This window comes from Nelumbo lutea, chromosome 6, assembly GCF_056320005.1.
Source record: "Nelumbo lutea isolate HS-2025 chromosome 6, American lotus-T2T, whole genome shotgun sequence".
NCBI lineage: Eukaryota > Viridiplantae > Streptophyta > Magnoliopsida > Proteales > Nelumbonaceae > Nelumbo > Nelumbo lutea.
The window spans coordinates 41,138,475-41,154,557 of record NC_142689.1 but is presented as its reverse complement, the minus strand read 5'-3'; the positions used below and the strand labels follow the sequence as shown (position 1 = coordinate 41,154,557).

Here is a 16,083-nt window from a genome sequence, read left to right as displayed (position 1 = left end):
CAGGTTGGGTAACAGGTAAAATGGGGACGTACCGAGCATTCTGATTTCTGAGTTCCGTTCGTCCGAAGCCTGACAACATTGGATTATTGGTTTTGATTTTACACTGCCTCCCACATGATTCAAATTGATTTCGCGGTGTTCAAGACACTGGATTCAACGATCAAACTACATTTGCTGTCGAAGCACTGCCCTGAAACAACTATTTCAAAACCTTTGATCTATTGCCGTGGCCCCACCTTGATCTCTTTGTGTGGAGCCATTGCCATACATGGCCCCACCTTGCCATGTGAATTGATTTTGATCAATCCGTCTGACTGGAGATAGTATACTACCATTGTTCAGTATCGTCCATTCGTCCTGCGTTGCATGGAGATTCTTCTAACTTTTGCCCTTACTTCACTCCTATCTACGAGATTACGAAGAGAACTTTGATTCTAGATCTAGATGGCGAATAGAAGCTGGCGTAGCCGTTAGATTGGAACTTCTAATCTCGGATGGAATGATTCCAAAAAAACGGATTTTGTCCGTGGAGCCATGGATTTACTATACCCGAAGTGAAACCCACAGTAATCTTCAATCCATGTGTAAAAATTCTAATCCAACGGTCCATCATGAGATAGACAGATTCTTCAATGCATATTGCAGCACTCCATCACATCTCTGAATGCGAATCCCCTGCTGTTGAGTGAAGCATTCCTCGAAAGATAGTAGAGGATGAAGAAGAGAGAAAACTGAACTCTTTTGCTGATAAAACAATTAGTAGAAGCAGGGTGACCCTCTTGAATTTATGAAAATTTAATGGAAATTCTCGAATTCGATCTCTTTTGCACAGAGAGGTAATGATTGTCTTATGCTCAACATCTATTCACTGATAAAACCCTGCAGCTTGATTGATTGTTTGCTTGTTCACTTACATGGATGAACAACTGTTTCTGTGTTGTCTGCTTTTCTGTTTTTATGTATATTTTCTTCATTAGTTAGGGTTTATGTTCTTTGGTAATTTCTACCTGGAATAGTTGGCACTCGGAAGTCCCGAAGTCTAGTGGCTTTACTTTTCGTTCTTCTTCTACAATTCAATTGATATATTCGTCTATTCAGTTTGGACTGGATTGGATTTGACAAGGTTGTTGATGATTTTCAAGTGTGCTTTGGTTTGCTTACTGTTGTGATTCAAGCGCTTCTGATGTTTGTTAGGGTAACAAAATTTGACGTCTGTGTCTTCGTCTAGTTCTATTAGCATTTTGTTGTTTTCAATTGTGATCCTTTCAAGTGCATATGCCATTATCTTTGTCCTTTAATTTGGGAATCAGAAAAATCTTCTTCTAGGAGGTGTTCGCCAATATGTATGATATGGCTGTTCTGATATAGCCGTTGTTTTGTTTAAAAAACAAGATCATATGTATCGGCCAATACCCCCTTAATTTTAGAAAATAGATGGCTGGTTTTGGATTTTTTTAGCTTCTGTGTTTTGTTATTGAATGTTTTGCGTTGTCTTGTGTTATGGTCAATATATTAGTTAAGTGAAGTTGAACTTTTTAGTTTAAAGATAAAACAGTTATAGTTCACTGCAATTTTGGTTGAGGGAGGCAGAACGTTTCAAATGATTTCAAGATGCTAGTGGTGGACTGAGTTCAAGGAAATAAAAAAAAAGCACCTGCTATCTATGTTTTTATTTTTTTTTTCGTTAATTATTGTGATTTTTAGACTTAACCAGTGGTTTGAATCAGTAATCTGAATTCTCAGTTGTATGCACCAAATCACTGCAAATTCCAAGTGGAGAGTGATGGACCAGACCTACAGGGTTAAGAGTCCATGAGCAATTAATTGGCCTTCCTTGGGGTGAAGGAGATACTTTAAGCAGAAATTTGGTAACAGGTGATAATGCTGAATAAGTAGCAAGTTATGGGTTTGGCACTGGTTAAAAAAGCCTTAAAGGAGAAAATGCTTCTACTAGTGCTCCGGTTGTATGTGTTGGGATTGAGAATACTTCTACCTACGAAGCATGGATGACATTGAACCTCTTGTGAATATCATGCTTATGACATTTTTATGGCTCTAGGTGTAATGAGCTGTGGGGAAAAAGGTTTGATCATCTCACTTGATTAAGATTCTACACAAGAAAATGCTGATGAACATAATATAATAACCTGTGAAGTACTATGGCAGAAGATATGATTTGTTAGTCTCTCTCTCTCTCTCTCTCTCTCTCTCTCTCTGGTTGTACAAAACCCAAATTCCAAGTTATGTTGAAATTCTGAAGCTATTGAAAATTTAGAAGCTGAGTTACAGTCCATAAATTTTTTCCATTGAATTTAAACCACCCCAAATGATGTAGATGCCTAGATGGTAGGGTGAAGTTTTCTTTCTCTTTAAATACCAAATCTCGAAATTAATACTTTGTTTACTAGCATTAACTTATCTTGAGTTCACTTTTTCTTCCTTGTTTTGGCATGGTTTTGCATCTTCCACAATATAGAAATTGTGTGTGAACCATATAAGTAGAATTTTGATTAGCTGCTCTTCCCTGTATCATTAGATTCAAGATTCAAAGTGTAGAGTTCCCTGAGAATTGATTCTGACCGATCTCTTTCACCTGCCTTTTTTTTCTGGATATACCACTTGCTGGAGGGGTGTGGAAGCTAACCATAACCCCATTTCACCATATTTTCATCAGTGAATCTTGCATGTAATCATGTTTAAGTTGATCTTCTATGTAATTATGTGCATTGCTATTTAAGAAAAAACTATGCCATTCAGTTCAGATATAGTTATGTCAAGCAATGTGGTAGATTGGTTGTGCAATTGTGCAAATAAATTATGCCATGTTTTATCATAATGCATTACTAGAGATAAAAGAAGGCTGCAAACTCTCACTAGCTGATGTATATCCTTAGGACTCCACAATTCATGCTGTTATTCGTGGTGTATAATTTGTGTATGCAATGTTGATATGGTTACCTCAATGTCCTTGCGCAGTCTAAATGGCAAAAAACTGTGTTCAGGCAAGTTCATGACCTTCAAAATGTTTCATGATATATTATGTGTTTTTCTTGCAAGGGTGTGGTACCTTGCATACATTGTCATGTGACACAACAATGCTTATTAGTTGGGATATTTGCCCAATATCTTGGACAGGATCATACTTCGGTCAACACATTGATACCCAATAGAAATCAGGTCCTCCTTGAGTTTACTAAACTAGCAGCTAACAAGGATATTAGTGCATATTGAGCCTGGCGAGACCCTTGACCAATGGATATGATAGGATCTCTGTCTGGATAAACCTGGACCTAAACCTGGCTCAACTATTGACACCCCTAATTCTTACCATTGGAGATATTGTTTCATATTAGAAGTGTTGTTAGGATGCCAAAAGTCCAAGAAATGATGATTTTCTGCTTCTCTTAATTTGAAAGAGCAAAATTGGTCCAGCTTTCTTGCTTATCAAAACTATGCTTTTAAATTTGATGATACATTACGTTCTTGCTTCTAGAAATGATGATTTTCTAAGTTAGTAGTTCCTATTCCTAGAAATAAGGCTGCATTTGTTATTTGAGAATCTTTGTGACAGTCATGGCTTCAAATAATTGTTTCACTTATCTTTCCATTCAGTAGCATTTGTTTGTGCTGCTATGCTGAAGGACAGGAGAAAAATGCACAAAGGACCAAAGCTTTCACTGGATAGCAGAGAAAATTGAAAGACATGGGAGGTTGCTGTTGTTGTTGTTCCTCAAGAAGATCTCAACTGGATGGGACACCAATATGCTATTATGTCAGTAGTTTCTGACCCTTGTTAAATTACCTTCTTTTTGGTTTGCTATGGTTCATGTTCTTTGTCTATGAACCTCTTTATGCTTTTGGACTTCGAGCAAAATTGTACCTATATACCAAAAGGATGTTTTTCTGCTTCAACTTCATGGTTTCTTTTTTGTATTTCTGTGGCTAGGATTCCTTTTCTCTTTATTTTTGTCTGAGTTCTATTTCTTTTTCTTACTATGATAAAGTGATAAAGAAGCAACTGTCTTCAGTTGTCCAAAAAAAAAGAAAAAGATACAACTTATAAGAAATTATTGAGAAGGAAGGGGAATGATAGAAAGGAAGATTTGTTACTTTTCGTGTTCATATCTATGTCATTCTTTTCTGAGTCAGTTGGGAATTGGAAATGAAGTCAAAGACCACATATAATCTAGTTTCTGAAGAGCAATCATCTCCATTCTTTATAAATTAAGTTATTGATTTCACCCTCTTTTTGGCTGACGTTAGGTGATCATTTTTCTTTGAAGGGGACAATAATGTATTAAAAATTTGTGTGGAAGTATAATAAGGGTTGCTTGTATTTTGGGAGGACAATTAGCAACTCTCTATTTCAACATTGTTAGAGTTAGCCGAGTAAGGGTAGATTAGTCTTTTCATTCAGTTTAAGTTATGTGCTTATGTGGCAGTTCTAATATTACTCTTGTAGACTTTCTGTCCCATACTTAAGTGGGGGCAGTTTAGTCATTGTACTCTAATTAGAACCCCTAATCCATCTTATGGTCGACTGGTAGGGTTTAGGCTACCAAGTTTGTCTTCTTCTTCTTCTTCTTCTTCTTCTCTTGCTCCTTCACTATCTTCTGGTTCGAACTATTGAAGCTACTGAAATAACATGGTATCAGAGTGCTAAACAAAGGAGAAGAAGGCTGCGGCACCAAGGTTCATATTTTGTGATTTCTCCTTCTTCTGGGTTCCTCTTCTCTAGGCTGCGAAATCTGAGCTACTCAATCTAGTTACTGCAGCAAGTTTTTTTTAGGATTGCCTTAGTCCTTGTTTCAAGTGGTTAGGAAGGTGCGGTAGTCCTAGGCTATCAGTTCCATATTGCTGTCACCATGTGTGACAGCTTTGGTTGTGTGGTGGTGGTTGTGATGTTCACCCTCTATTGAGCAGTTTCAAGAGGGTTTGTGTGTGGTTAGTTGAGTTGCTTAGTTACTGTCATGGTGATTTATGGTTATGTGTAATCAATAGTGGTGTGAACAAGAACAAAAGTCTGTGTTTTTGTGCTGGAAGGAGTGACCGAATTGTCTACATCAATTTTCTGACTTGTTGCTGTCTGAATGCTAGTTTACCTTTTTTTTTTAATCTGAAATGGTAGCTGAACCTGCCTGAAACATCAAGCTCTTAATCTGAATGGTAATTTACATATTGGTGATTGACTGTAATTGGTTGTGAACCTATTATCTGTGTTTGGAGACTGTTGTCGTGTCTGAAACATCAAGCTCCTGACGGTAGTACTCGGTTGGTGATTGGGGATTCAGCATTAGAAGTAGCATTGGGAGGACATCATGGCAGCAACTGGAGATGGTTGTAGTGATCAGAAACCCGGTGTAATGATTCCCTCCGACTATTTGGGTGTGCAAATGACTTCAATTAAACTTAATGGTGAGAATTATATGTCATGGGCCAAGTCAGTGGAAGTTTTTCTCAAAGCAAAGAGAAAAGTGAAACATGTGAAGCAAGATAAACCATCAACTGACTCTCCAGGGTTTGATGACTGGGAATAGGAAGATGCTCAAATCATGACATGGTTATGGAACAGGACGGGACCCAAAATAAGTGCCAACTTTATGTTCTTAATCATAGCTAAGGACATATGGGAACATGCCAAGAAGCCTTATTCTGGGTAGGATAATGCTACGAGGGTATATCAGCTCTATCAGGAGTATTTTGATCTGTAGCAAGGGAATAAAACCCTAGAAGAGTACTATGCCAATATGAAAAATCTCAAGAATGAACTTAATGTCTATCATCCCTTAACTCCAGATGCTAAGGTTTAGCAACAACAGAAGGAGCAACTGGATGTCACTAGGTTTTTAGTGGGGCTGAAATCAGAGTATGAACTAGTTAGAACCCAAATATTGGGGGGCTCTACTCTTCCTACACTTAAGGAAGTGTTTGCACAACTTCACAAGATTTCTTTGGGATCTACAAAGAGTACCACACTGTCTGATAGATCAGGATTTGTGGTAGCCAGAGGAGGTGAATGTAGTACTAGAGGGAAGGACATGCATCTCGAGGAGGTCATGGTAATTTCATATTTGGCTGTGGTGGTGGTCGTGACTTAGGGGGAGGCCATGGTAAAGGAAAGGGTAACTCTACTAGGAAGTGTACCCACTTTGGCAAGGAAGGACATTCAGTGAATTTTTGTTATGATCTCCATGGCCCACCTTCTACATGGGCTAATCATACATTAGCTAGTTGTGTTGATGTCAGTAGTGATAACCAACAGACAGATCTCATACCTTACCACATCCACATCTATTTCGAGAAGGAGATGATAAGTGTACCAAGCGATGAGTATGAGAGGTCTTCAGGCTACTTCACAACATACTATAGCCACCCTTGCACACTCAGGTATAGCTTGTCTGGCATCCAAACCCTCTCCCTGGATTATTGACTCTAGAGCCTCTGATCACATGATTGGGACTCTAGGTATGTTCTCTTCCTCTCTGAAACCTACACATCTCAAATTGTTACCCTTGCCAATGGTTCATCTTCTCCCATCTGTGGTGTTGGTAATGTTGGCATGGCTTCTCTTTCTTTATCATCTGTTCTATATGTACCTAAATTTCCATTCAATTTTATGTCAGTTAGTAAATTAACTAAGACCCTTAATTGCTCTATTACATTTTTCCCTTCCTTTTGTGTTTTCAGGATCTCAAGACGGGGAAGAAGATTGGTGGAGGGCATGGAGCCGGTGGATTGTATTATCTTGACGGTGGTGGATCGCCTGTTGCACTTCAGACTTCCCTCACTCCTTTAAAATGGCATTGTCAGCTGGGACATCCATCTCTCAAGGCACTCAAGATACTAGTTCCATCTTTGAGTTGTGTCAGTATGGGAAAAACCATCGAGTTTCCTTTAGTCCCAGGGTTGATAGTCGTATGTTGAGTCTTTTTGCTTTAATTCATTCAAATGTTTGGGATCCGATTAAAATAGTCTTATAATGGTTACAAGTATTTTGTCACTTCTTTTTTATGATTGTTCAAGTATTTCATAGATTTATTTAATGAAAGAAATGAGTGAATTATTTTTCATTTTTTAAAAATTCCATGCTAAAATACATATGCAATTTGGTGTTCCAATCAAAGTTCTTCGTTCAAATAATGGTTGCGAATACTTTCTTACTTCCTTTCAACAATATTTAGAGCAGCATGGAATCATTCATCAAACTTCATGTGCATCCACCCCTCAGCAAAATGGGGTGGCTAAATATTTTGGAGTGATGTTGTGCTTACTACTTGTTTCCTTATTAATCAGATTCCCTTCGTCTTTCATGGTCGGTCTCCCTTTTCTATTTTATTCTCCACCTTGTCTCCCTTTCCATTAATACCCCAAGTCTTTGGCTGTGTGTGCATTGTTTACAATCTGAGTCATGGGTTAGACAAGTTGGATACACACTCTATTAAGTATATCTTTCTTGGCTACTCTCGGGCCCAGAAAAGGTATGTGTTACAATCCCATTACTCGGAAGTTCTACGTCTGTCCTGATGTCACTTTTTTTCAGTCTTTCCCATTCTTCTCGGGACCTAAAGTATCGTTATCTCCACTTTTGCTTCCTCTCCTTCTTCCAGTCTGTAATCCCATTCTGGTTGTTCCATTTGGGGTTGAACCTTCACCTCCTCCAGTGCAGATTCCTACTAAACAACCACTGAGTCGGCACGTGTATACTCATCGACAAACACTGGCACCTCTTCCGGCTTCTACCTTGTTTATGGATCCTGTTGTTGCTCCTGTCCCCTAATCTTTAGAGCTTGATCTCCCCATTGCTTTACAGAAAGGTAAACACAGTTGTACCCTACATCCCATTTCCAATTTTGTTTCAGTCTCTCACCTTTCCACTTCACATTGCCAGTTTGTTTCTCTATTGTCATCTATCTATATACCTAAGGATGTCCAGGAGGCCCTTACTTTACCCGGGTGGCGTCAAGCAATGAAGGAGGAACTCTCTACTTTTCAGCATACTCACACGTGGGGGCTCACTACTCTTCCTTCAGGTAAGCATGTTGTAGGTTGTAAATGGGTGTATACTATTAAATACTTGCTAGATGGCAATGTGGAGTATTTGAAGGCCCGACTTGTTGCTCAAGGTTATTCTCAATTGTATGGGGTGGACTATGGAGACCTTCTCTCCAATGGCAAAGATTGGCTCAGTCCGTGTCTTAATTTCCCTAGCAATTGTGTATGATTGGACCTTATTTCAACTTGATATTAAATATGCCTTCATGGTGACCTTATGGAGGAGGTAGCTACCACCTGGGTTTGTTGCTCAGGGGGAGGATGGTGAGGTGTGTAGAGTGTAGACTGAAAAAGGCAATTTATGGGTTGAAATAATCTCCCTGTGCTTGGTTTGGGAAGTTTAATGAAGTGATGAAGAATTTTGGAATGAAACAATGCCAAGTTGACCACTCAGTGTTTAGTTATGATTCAGAAGCTAGAAAGATTTTATTAGTAGTCTATGTGGATGATATTGTCATAACTGATAGTGACAGATTGGGGATTGATAAACTAAAGGCTTTCTTGCAAGACCATTTTCAAACAAAAGACCTTGGGAAGTTAAAGTATTTCTTGGGTATAGAAGTAGTCAGATCAAAAAAGGTGTAAATCTGTGCCAAAGAAAATATGGCCTTGATCTGTTGGATGAAACAGGACAGTTAGGTGCGAAACCGGCTGAAACTCCCATGGAACCAAATGCTAAGTTGAGCAGTGATGCAGGTGAAATATTTGATGATCTTGGAAGATACAAATGGTTAGTGGGGAAACTGAACTATCTGGCTATCACAAGACCAGACATCTTCTTTGTAGTTAGTGTGGTGAACCAATTTATGCAGAATCCTCGGATACCTCATTGGGATGCGGTTCTTAGAATTGCAAGGTACCTGAAGGGAGCTCTAGGCCGTGGGTTATTGTACAAACCAGGAGGAAGACTTGAGGTAGTTGGGTATACAGATGCAGATTGGGCAGGCTCCGTGTTGGATAGAAGATCTACTACAGGTTACTGCACATTCATTGGAGGAAATCCGGTGACATGGAAGAGTAAGAAGCATACCGTTGTGGCAAGGAGCAGTGTTGAAGCCGAATACAGAGCCATGGCACACACTACATGTGAATTAGTATGGCTGAGAAACCTACAAGAAATTGGATTCTCAATGGATAGACCTATGAGATTGTACTATGATAATCAAGCTACAAGTCATATCTCATCTAATCCTGTTTTTCATGAGAGAACAAAGCACATAGAGATTGATTGCCACTTTGTGAGGGAGAAAATCCTTGCTGGAGAGATAAGCACAGAACATGTGGGCTCAGGTGATCAGTGGACAGATTTCTTTACAAAAGGTTTAAACTCAAGGAGAGTGAACTATACATGTAATAAGCTGGGATTATATGACATATTCTCCAGCTTGAGGGGGAGTGTTAGAGTTAGCCGAATAAGGGTAGATTAGTCTTTTCATTCAGTTTAAGTTATGTGCTTATGTGGCAGTTCTAATATTACTATTGTAGACTTCCTGTCCCATACTTAAGGGGGGGGGGGGGCAGTTTAGTCATTGTTCTCTAATTAGAACCCCTAATCTATCTTATGGTCGATTGGTAGGGCTTAGGCTACCAAGTTCTTCTTCTTCTCTTGCTCCTTCACTATCTTCTGGTTTGAACTGCTGAAGCTACTGAAATACACATTATACTTTAAATGCTTTTGGTTGTATGCCAGGTTTGGACAAGTTCATAAATTCTACTTCAATTTTTGAGTCAACTACAAACCCCTGATAAACACAAGGGCCTCAATGGGTTTTGCTCTTATGACTTCTCTCATATGATTATCAGTCGGTTAACACACACGACTTGGGCTTCTTTTCTAGATAGGCAAACCTGCTTCTCCCATGTGGAAGAATGATGTGGATAATCCATATCATTGGATTGCCCACATATTCATAGTCTCTGAACTCTGTATCCCAACTCGCAGTGAGCTTTTCCCAAGTTATATAAGCTATCAAGAGTTTCAAAATTTCAATTTCAATATGGCCTACAAGAAAAGGACATGATGGGCAAGGCAAGGCCTTTTCAACTAAACTTCCCCCATCATGTGTGACCCTTTTGATCCCAACCACGTGACACATGGAAAGATTACTGGATCATTTAGACTTGTTTTCTAACCAATCCAAGAGAACCAGAAATTTAGGTGGAATCATATCCATATTATAATAGAAAAAGAGAAGGGTGTAGGGCCAATAGTCTTCTCTAACAGGCCTTGCACGTAGCTCCTTTCCTTCTTCTTTCTAACATATGCCAATAAAAACTTTAAAAGACCAAATTATTTCTTATTTGTGCTTCGAGCACCTTTATTTTTAATAATGCAGTCCACTTTTCTTAATATTATTTGAAGGACTGCATTTTTCTTGTAGGAAATAACCAAATAAATGGGGCTCATTGGAAACAATACATTAATGTTATCATGGTCAGTACCTGGGGCACCTGACAATGAGTTATCTTTTGCCTCCACATCTTCTCTTGCTTCCATTACCTCTAGATATCTCTTCATTTTCTGTTACACATTGCACAATGCCTCTCTCTCCTTCACATAGTCCAACCCACTGCCTTCACTACATTATAAACACATTGAAGTGCTTTCAGTAGAAAAAAAAAAAAAGTATTGTTAGCCATACATCTGTGTCTTTGATCTTCTTATGTTTTTTGGTTTCATAGTGTTGATAGTGTTGAATTGAGTCTTTGAACCTCCTTCCATTCAAAGGGCTTTCTTTTTTGTTTGTGAGGTTGGCTGACAGTATTGATAGATGGCCCTCAACATACTGTTTCATTTTTTTTTTTTGATCAATAAGACAATAACATACTGTTTCAAATTATTATTATCTTTCTGGAGTTTCCTTTTGCTAATCTGCTTGTTTCCAGTTTCAGTTTCTCCAAGTAGCAACAAGAAGAAGAAAGCAGTACCTTGTGGTGTTATGAAATTATTAATGCTTTTTTTTCTTTTTCTTTTATTTATTTATTTATTTTTTGTGGGGGGGGGGGGGGGCAGGAAAAGTCAAGATAATAATAAGTTGGGATCTTTCATAGACTCACACACACACACACACACACACACACAGAATCAGATGATCCGTTGTATAGCACCACATATTGGGACAAAAGTTTGGTAGACAGGGAAGCATTCTGGGAGAAACTGACATATACCCTAATGGAGTGTGTACAGGTGGTATTAAGGGAGGTGCACATAGAGGTGATGTAGCAACTCCCCAAAGGATAACTTCTTGGCATAAGGATCATTCATGAATGAGGTAATGCAGTGTCATCAACTAATTGGTTAAAGAATGATTCTGAACTCTTCTTTCCCTAGTCCTTAGAAACTTAGGCTCCTGCAGAAGGTGGTGTTTGTGGAGAAAAAGCTGACTACCTCGAGGCTTGCATCAGAATTGTTGCAGATTTTTTGTTTTCAGGGAAGCTCTCCCTCTAATACAATTTAATTTACTTTTCAAAAATAACAATAAAAAAAAAAAGAATTGTTGCAGAGATTGTCAGCTTTACCTGTCCATGCTATGTGTTTCAATGGGGATGGGACAAAGAGGATGGGAATGCCCATAAATATATGTTCCCATGCATGTTAGAGGATCATCATGATCAGAACAAACTAACATTTCTTTTCCAACCAGATCCTTGTCTCTTCCTAGTCTCCCTTTGTCCGTTGGCCCATGGCAACTAATTGATCACCAATTTACCATCCAGTCATCCTTTTGAGCTTCATTTCAGAAAGAGCATCTAAAGAATCTTTATTCACACAGATATGATAAGAAGATATCTTAATATCAGTAGTCCATGGGATTGAGTTTCCTTCTTATAAAAGGTGGTACAATAATTTCATCAATATAAAGAAAAGCTGAGGGAGAAACTTCCTCATCAGAAACATACAAGGCTACAAAAGACAATGAAAAAGGAATTACAGCAAAAGATCATCATCCCAAAGGATACTACCCCATTTATCCAAGAATTGTATGAACTAACCCCTAAACAGGTCTGAAACAGATACTGGGTTTCTTATTAAATGTAGTTTCTTGTGTCCCAGTAATTAGTTGTTTTATTAACATCAGTCCCACAGTACAAAATCTGAATTTGTAACATGTGTGATGGTTTTGACAAAGCCAAGTTGATTTTCCTGGATTCATGGACTACTTAGTTAATTGCAACTGATCATGTTGTTCTTCTGATGTGTGTTACCTAGGCAAAGGACTTGCCTGGAAAGGTATCAGATACAACCGTATGAGTATATAGGTACCATAGTAATAGATAGGAGGTCCTACAACCATAAATGTCAAGGCGATGCCTAGGCGAGAAGGTGCCCTTGGAGGCTTACCTCGCCTAATTGCCAAGCAGTTTTGTACATTGTGTTATAAAATACTTTTATGTTCTTGATTATTTAATATTATAATTATAAAATAGACATTATTAAAAATATTCATTTTGTGTGTTTATATACTAATTTCTTTTTATTATTTTTTATCTGTTAGGGTTTAATCAACACAAACATTGCTAAATGTTGTATTGAACCTTCAAAGACTTCAAAACCTGAACCAATAAATAAGGAAGAACTTAAAGTTTTGTCTAATCAACACATTTTCTTTTCTCCTTTTCTTATAACAAAAATAGGGGTTTTTCAACCTTTTATTTTCTCCTTTTCCTATAACAAAAATAGGGGTTCAGCCCCTATATATATATTTTTTTAATTTTCTTTCCTTCTTTCTTTTTCTTCTCATGAGTATGTTGATTTTCTATGCTTATGGAGTTCATAATTTTCTTATGAAAATTATGGATAATTGTTAAGGAAATATGGTTATGGAACCTAGGGAACTACCCTAGGATATATGTTTTTTACTTAAAAAAAAAAATCATCTCTTAGGCAACTAGGCGACAAGGCGACAAGGTGCCCCACTATCGCCTAGCATCACCTTGGCGCCTTGCAAACTATGCCTACAACTTTAGATCTAGTGGCAGGCTTTGCAAGGTGAATTAAGGTAATTTGGTGATTAGGGATAAAGAATATAGGTGGAGAAGTAGAGAGCTCGCTGTCCAAGGAATGAGACTGTAAAATTTGAAACATATAAGCCTGTAAAATTTGTAAATGTGTTTTCTTTTGGCACTGCCTCTTTCATGTAGCCACTTGATGGAATTTTGTTGTAAATGTTCTCAGTTGCATGTTGGTATTAAACTAGAGCTAGTTCGTGAGATTTTTCTTGCCTCAAGATTTATTTAAAGTTACCAACCCCTTTCTGCAGTGCCCACAAGCTTTGGAAGAACGTGAATCCTTAACAGTCCATCAAGGTGCAACTCCTGCACTCTCTACAGGAGTCCTAGTTAATGCAAACCTACAAACATCAAGCCCTGATACTTATTGTCCACCTCCTGCACCTCTGCCATACGATGTTGATTTGGGACGTCCGGAAACTCCACCATCCACTCAAGAAAGTAGTGCCAACAAGAGTGAATTGCAGACAGCAAATTCGGAGACTGTCCAAGAAATGTTAATCAGCAGTGGTGCTGAAACTTTGGCTGCATGTGAAAGTCTAAAGGAATCAGATTGTAAAGGTGAAACCAATTCTTTGCCTTCATCTCCAAAGGAGTCGGATGTTGAACTTTCAAAGTTGAGTGAAGCTATCATTTCAACAACTGAAGAAGAAGACGTTTGCCCCACATGTCTTGAAGGTATACATTTTTTTTTTTTTCATTTTTGATCAGTTGAAGGTATAGTGAATTTTGGATATCTTCTTGATAATTTCCAGATGACAATTGGTGAAAAAATTTTTATGGACTCTCTGAGTTAGTTATTGCTTTAACTGCAAAAACCATCAATTGCAGTTTCATTCTACCATGGGTGATCTCAGATTATTCTACTGTATCGGAACTCAATCATATTAATAAACCTTTTAATGTTTCCTCCGCAGAATATGATGAACAAAATCCAAGAATAATCACAAAGTGTGAACATCATTTTCACCTTGCTTGCATTCTTGAATGGATGGAAAGAAGTGATACCTGCCCTGTGTGTGATCAGGTTTGCCTTGTATAACATCTAATTTATGGGTGATAATATGACAATGTGATGCTGTCAGTAAGATGATTGTATACAGGGATATGCTTTGTCAGTTTGTTATCCTTTTTTCCATCCATGAAAAGGTTGTGCTTCTGTTGTGGTGCAGGAAATGATATTCAATCATACTGTTAATGCATAGTAAGAGCAGCAATGTGAGGGGAGAATGAATTTTTCAGCTGTTTGACACGGAAGTTTACCAGGAAAGGACTGTGGAGGTACAAGGGGTTTCTCTGTTTATTAGTGAGTCATTCAGAGCTGCAGATTCAGCTTTATATTGGTCATTGTCATTTCTATGGGAGAATTGTGTCTATTCCAAATGCCTCACACTTTTCTTGGTTATTTTTGAGTAATCAAATTTAAGGGACTGACGTAACACAACACATGGCTCATTTTCTCCTGTGATAATTGTGAGGTTTCTGGTGGGTTGGGCAGATTAAAAGCAGGAGGATGATGCAGATTGCACATGCATTGGAGGGAGCTGTTTGAAGCATTGTTTTTTGAAGGTAAAAGAAATGGTAAACTCTGGATTTTTCTTGTTCACCATTTGATTTAATAGCGTAGTCTCCCCTTTTTGTACAGCATCTCTTTTAATCTGCAAATCCAGGTGCTTGGACGAACTGTTCTTTTGCATTGGATCTGTAAATTGTATATGGTTACTGTCTTTCTATTTTCTTTTTCATTTTTTCTTTTCTAACTTGGTATTGTCTGGGGTTTGGTGGGTATTCGATCAGTGAATGAAGTATAGAATGACCAATAAGAAAAGGTATTTTTTTTGTTTGAATATTGGGTTCTATAATATAGACTACAATTTCTGCAAATGAATGTAACAAGGTATGGTCTGGCTTGTTGTCACCTGTCACTGTGTGTTCGGATTAAAACGTTTAGTGGCTGTGTAGGGCACCAAGTTCAATTAAAACAGCACCTGGTGGAGTTCACTCCCTTTTTTCAATTATTCATCAGCTGTAATTAGATCAATGTGCTTCAATTATCATGTTGTCATTCGATTGAATGCCTTGACCTTAAACCCTATCCACGGGTTTATGCGTGTGAACACTGAACAATTTACACAAAGCATGGCCTATTACTTGCAAGTTAGCTGGATAGTTGGACCAATGCCGAGTAATGACAATTGACAACCTCCTGCTTGTTACGAATCCTGTCTACTGCCCGGGGGTAGCTGCGGCTGGGGCTGGGATTGAGTGATTGTGTCGATATCCATAATCCCTATGCCTTCTCGTGGGCTGCCCACATAGATGTACGCAAGGATCAAAATTTTCCATTGTACCTAGGGCTGTGAAGTGGGCCGACCCAGCACAATATGGGCCATGTCGGGCACGGCCTGGTTACTATATCAATTGGGTTGTGCCACAGCCCGTCCCATACCCCCAGGCCACATAAGGCTTGGGTTTTGAGGCCTGTGGCTGTGGGCTACACCACTAAGAAAGTAGGAATATATTCGTTAGGGACCTTCAATAACTATTGTTTGCTTTTTTTTTTTTTTTGACATTACCCCCAATAGCCATAAATAATTGGCTTGGGGGGTATTTGTGTATTTTTGCTTTGGAGGAGGAAAAATGACCATAATGCCCCTCAATAGTTATATAACCAGTTTGGAGGGCATTTTGGTAAAGTGATAATTAACTTTATGAAAGATCAAAATACTCCATCCAACAACTATACAATGGTTAGTTTTTAGGGTATTTTGGTTATTTGAATTAATTCTAACTCCTATAAATACTCTTACCCTCCTTTATTCTCATCACATAATTCTCATACTCTCATATATTCACATACTTGTGTACTCTCTCATACACTCTCATATTCTCTTATTCCCTCTCTCTCTAGTCCTTAATTCTCAACTTTATTCAAATAGTAACAAAAAGAATGTTTGCACAAGTATCTGAAGTTTGCAATTTGGGAGACTAAAAAGTTTTATCAATTGAAATCAAGTTGGG

General features: G+C 38.3%; 1 protein-coding gene across 35 annotated transcripts; it reads left to right on the top strand.

Annotated features, from left to right (window-relative positions):
* The first annotated feature begins 641 nt into the window (after positions 1-641).
* Positions 642-14,946, top strand: LOC148848725 (putative E3 ubiquitin-protein ligase RHB1A). Of its 35 annotated transcripts, none has more exons than XR_016101117.1 (7): positions 657-836; positions 3,642-3,772; positions 6,688-6,831; positions 13,314-13,740; positions 13,980-14,089; positions 14,235-14,343; positions 14,561-14,946. XR_016101117.1 is itself a non-coding variant. In XM_088951504.1 (7 exons), the coding sequence occupies exons 3-7, from the start codon at positions 3,704-3,706 to the stop codon at positions 14,265-14,267; spliced, it is 816 nt and encodes a 271-aa protein (XP_088807630.1). In that variant the 5' UTR covers positions 700-836; positions 1,744-2,083; positions 3,642-3,703; the 3' UTR covers positions 14,268-14,946. The 35 variants fall into 35 exon arrangements, 17 of the variants coding, with proteins under 17 accessions (XP_088807636.1, XP_088807629.1, XP_088807626.1 ...); XR_016101112.1 differs by having other exon boundaries at positions 6,688-6,864; XR_016101110.1 differs by having other exon boundaries at positions 3,616-3,772; positions 6,688-6,864; positions 14,235-14,368.
* Positions 14,947-16,083: the final 1,137 nt, after the last annotated feature.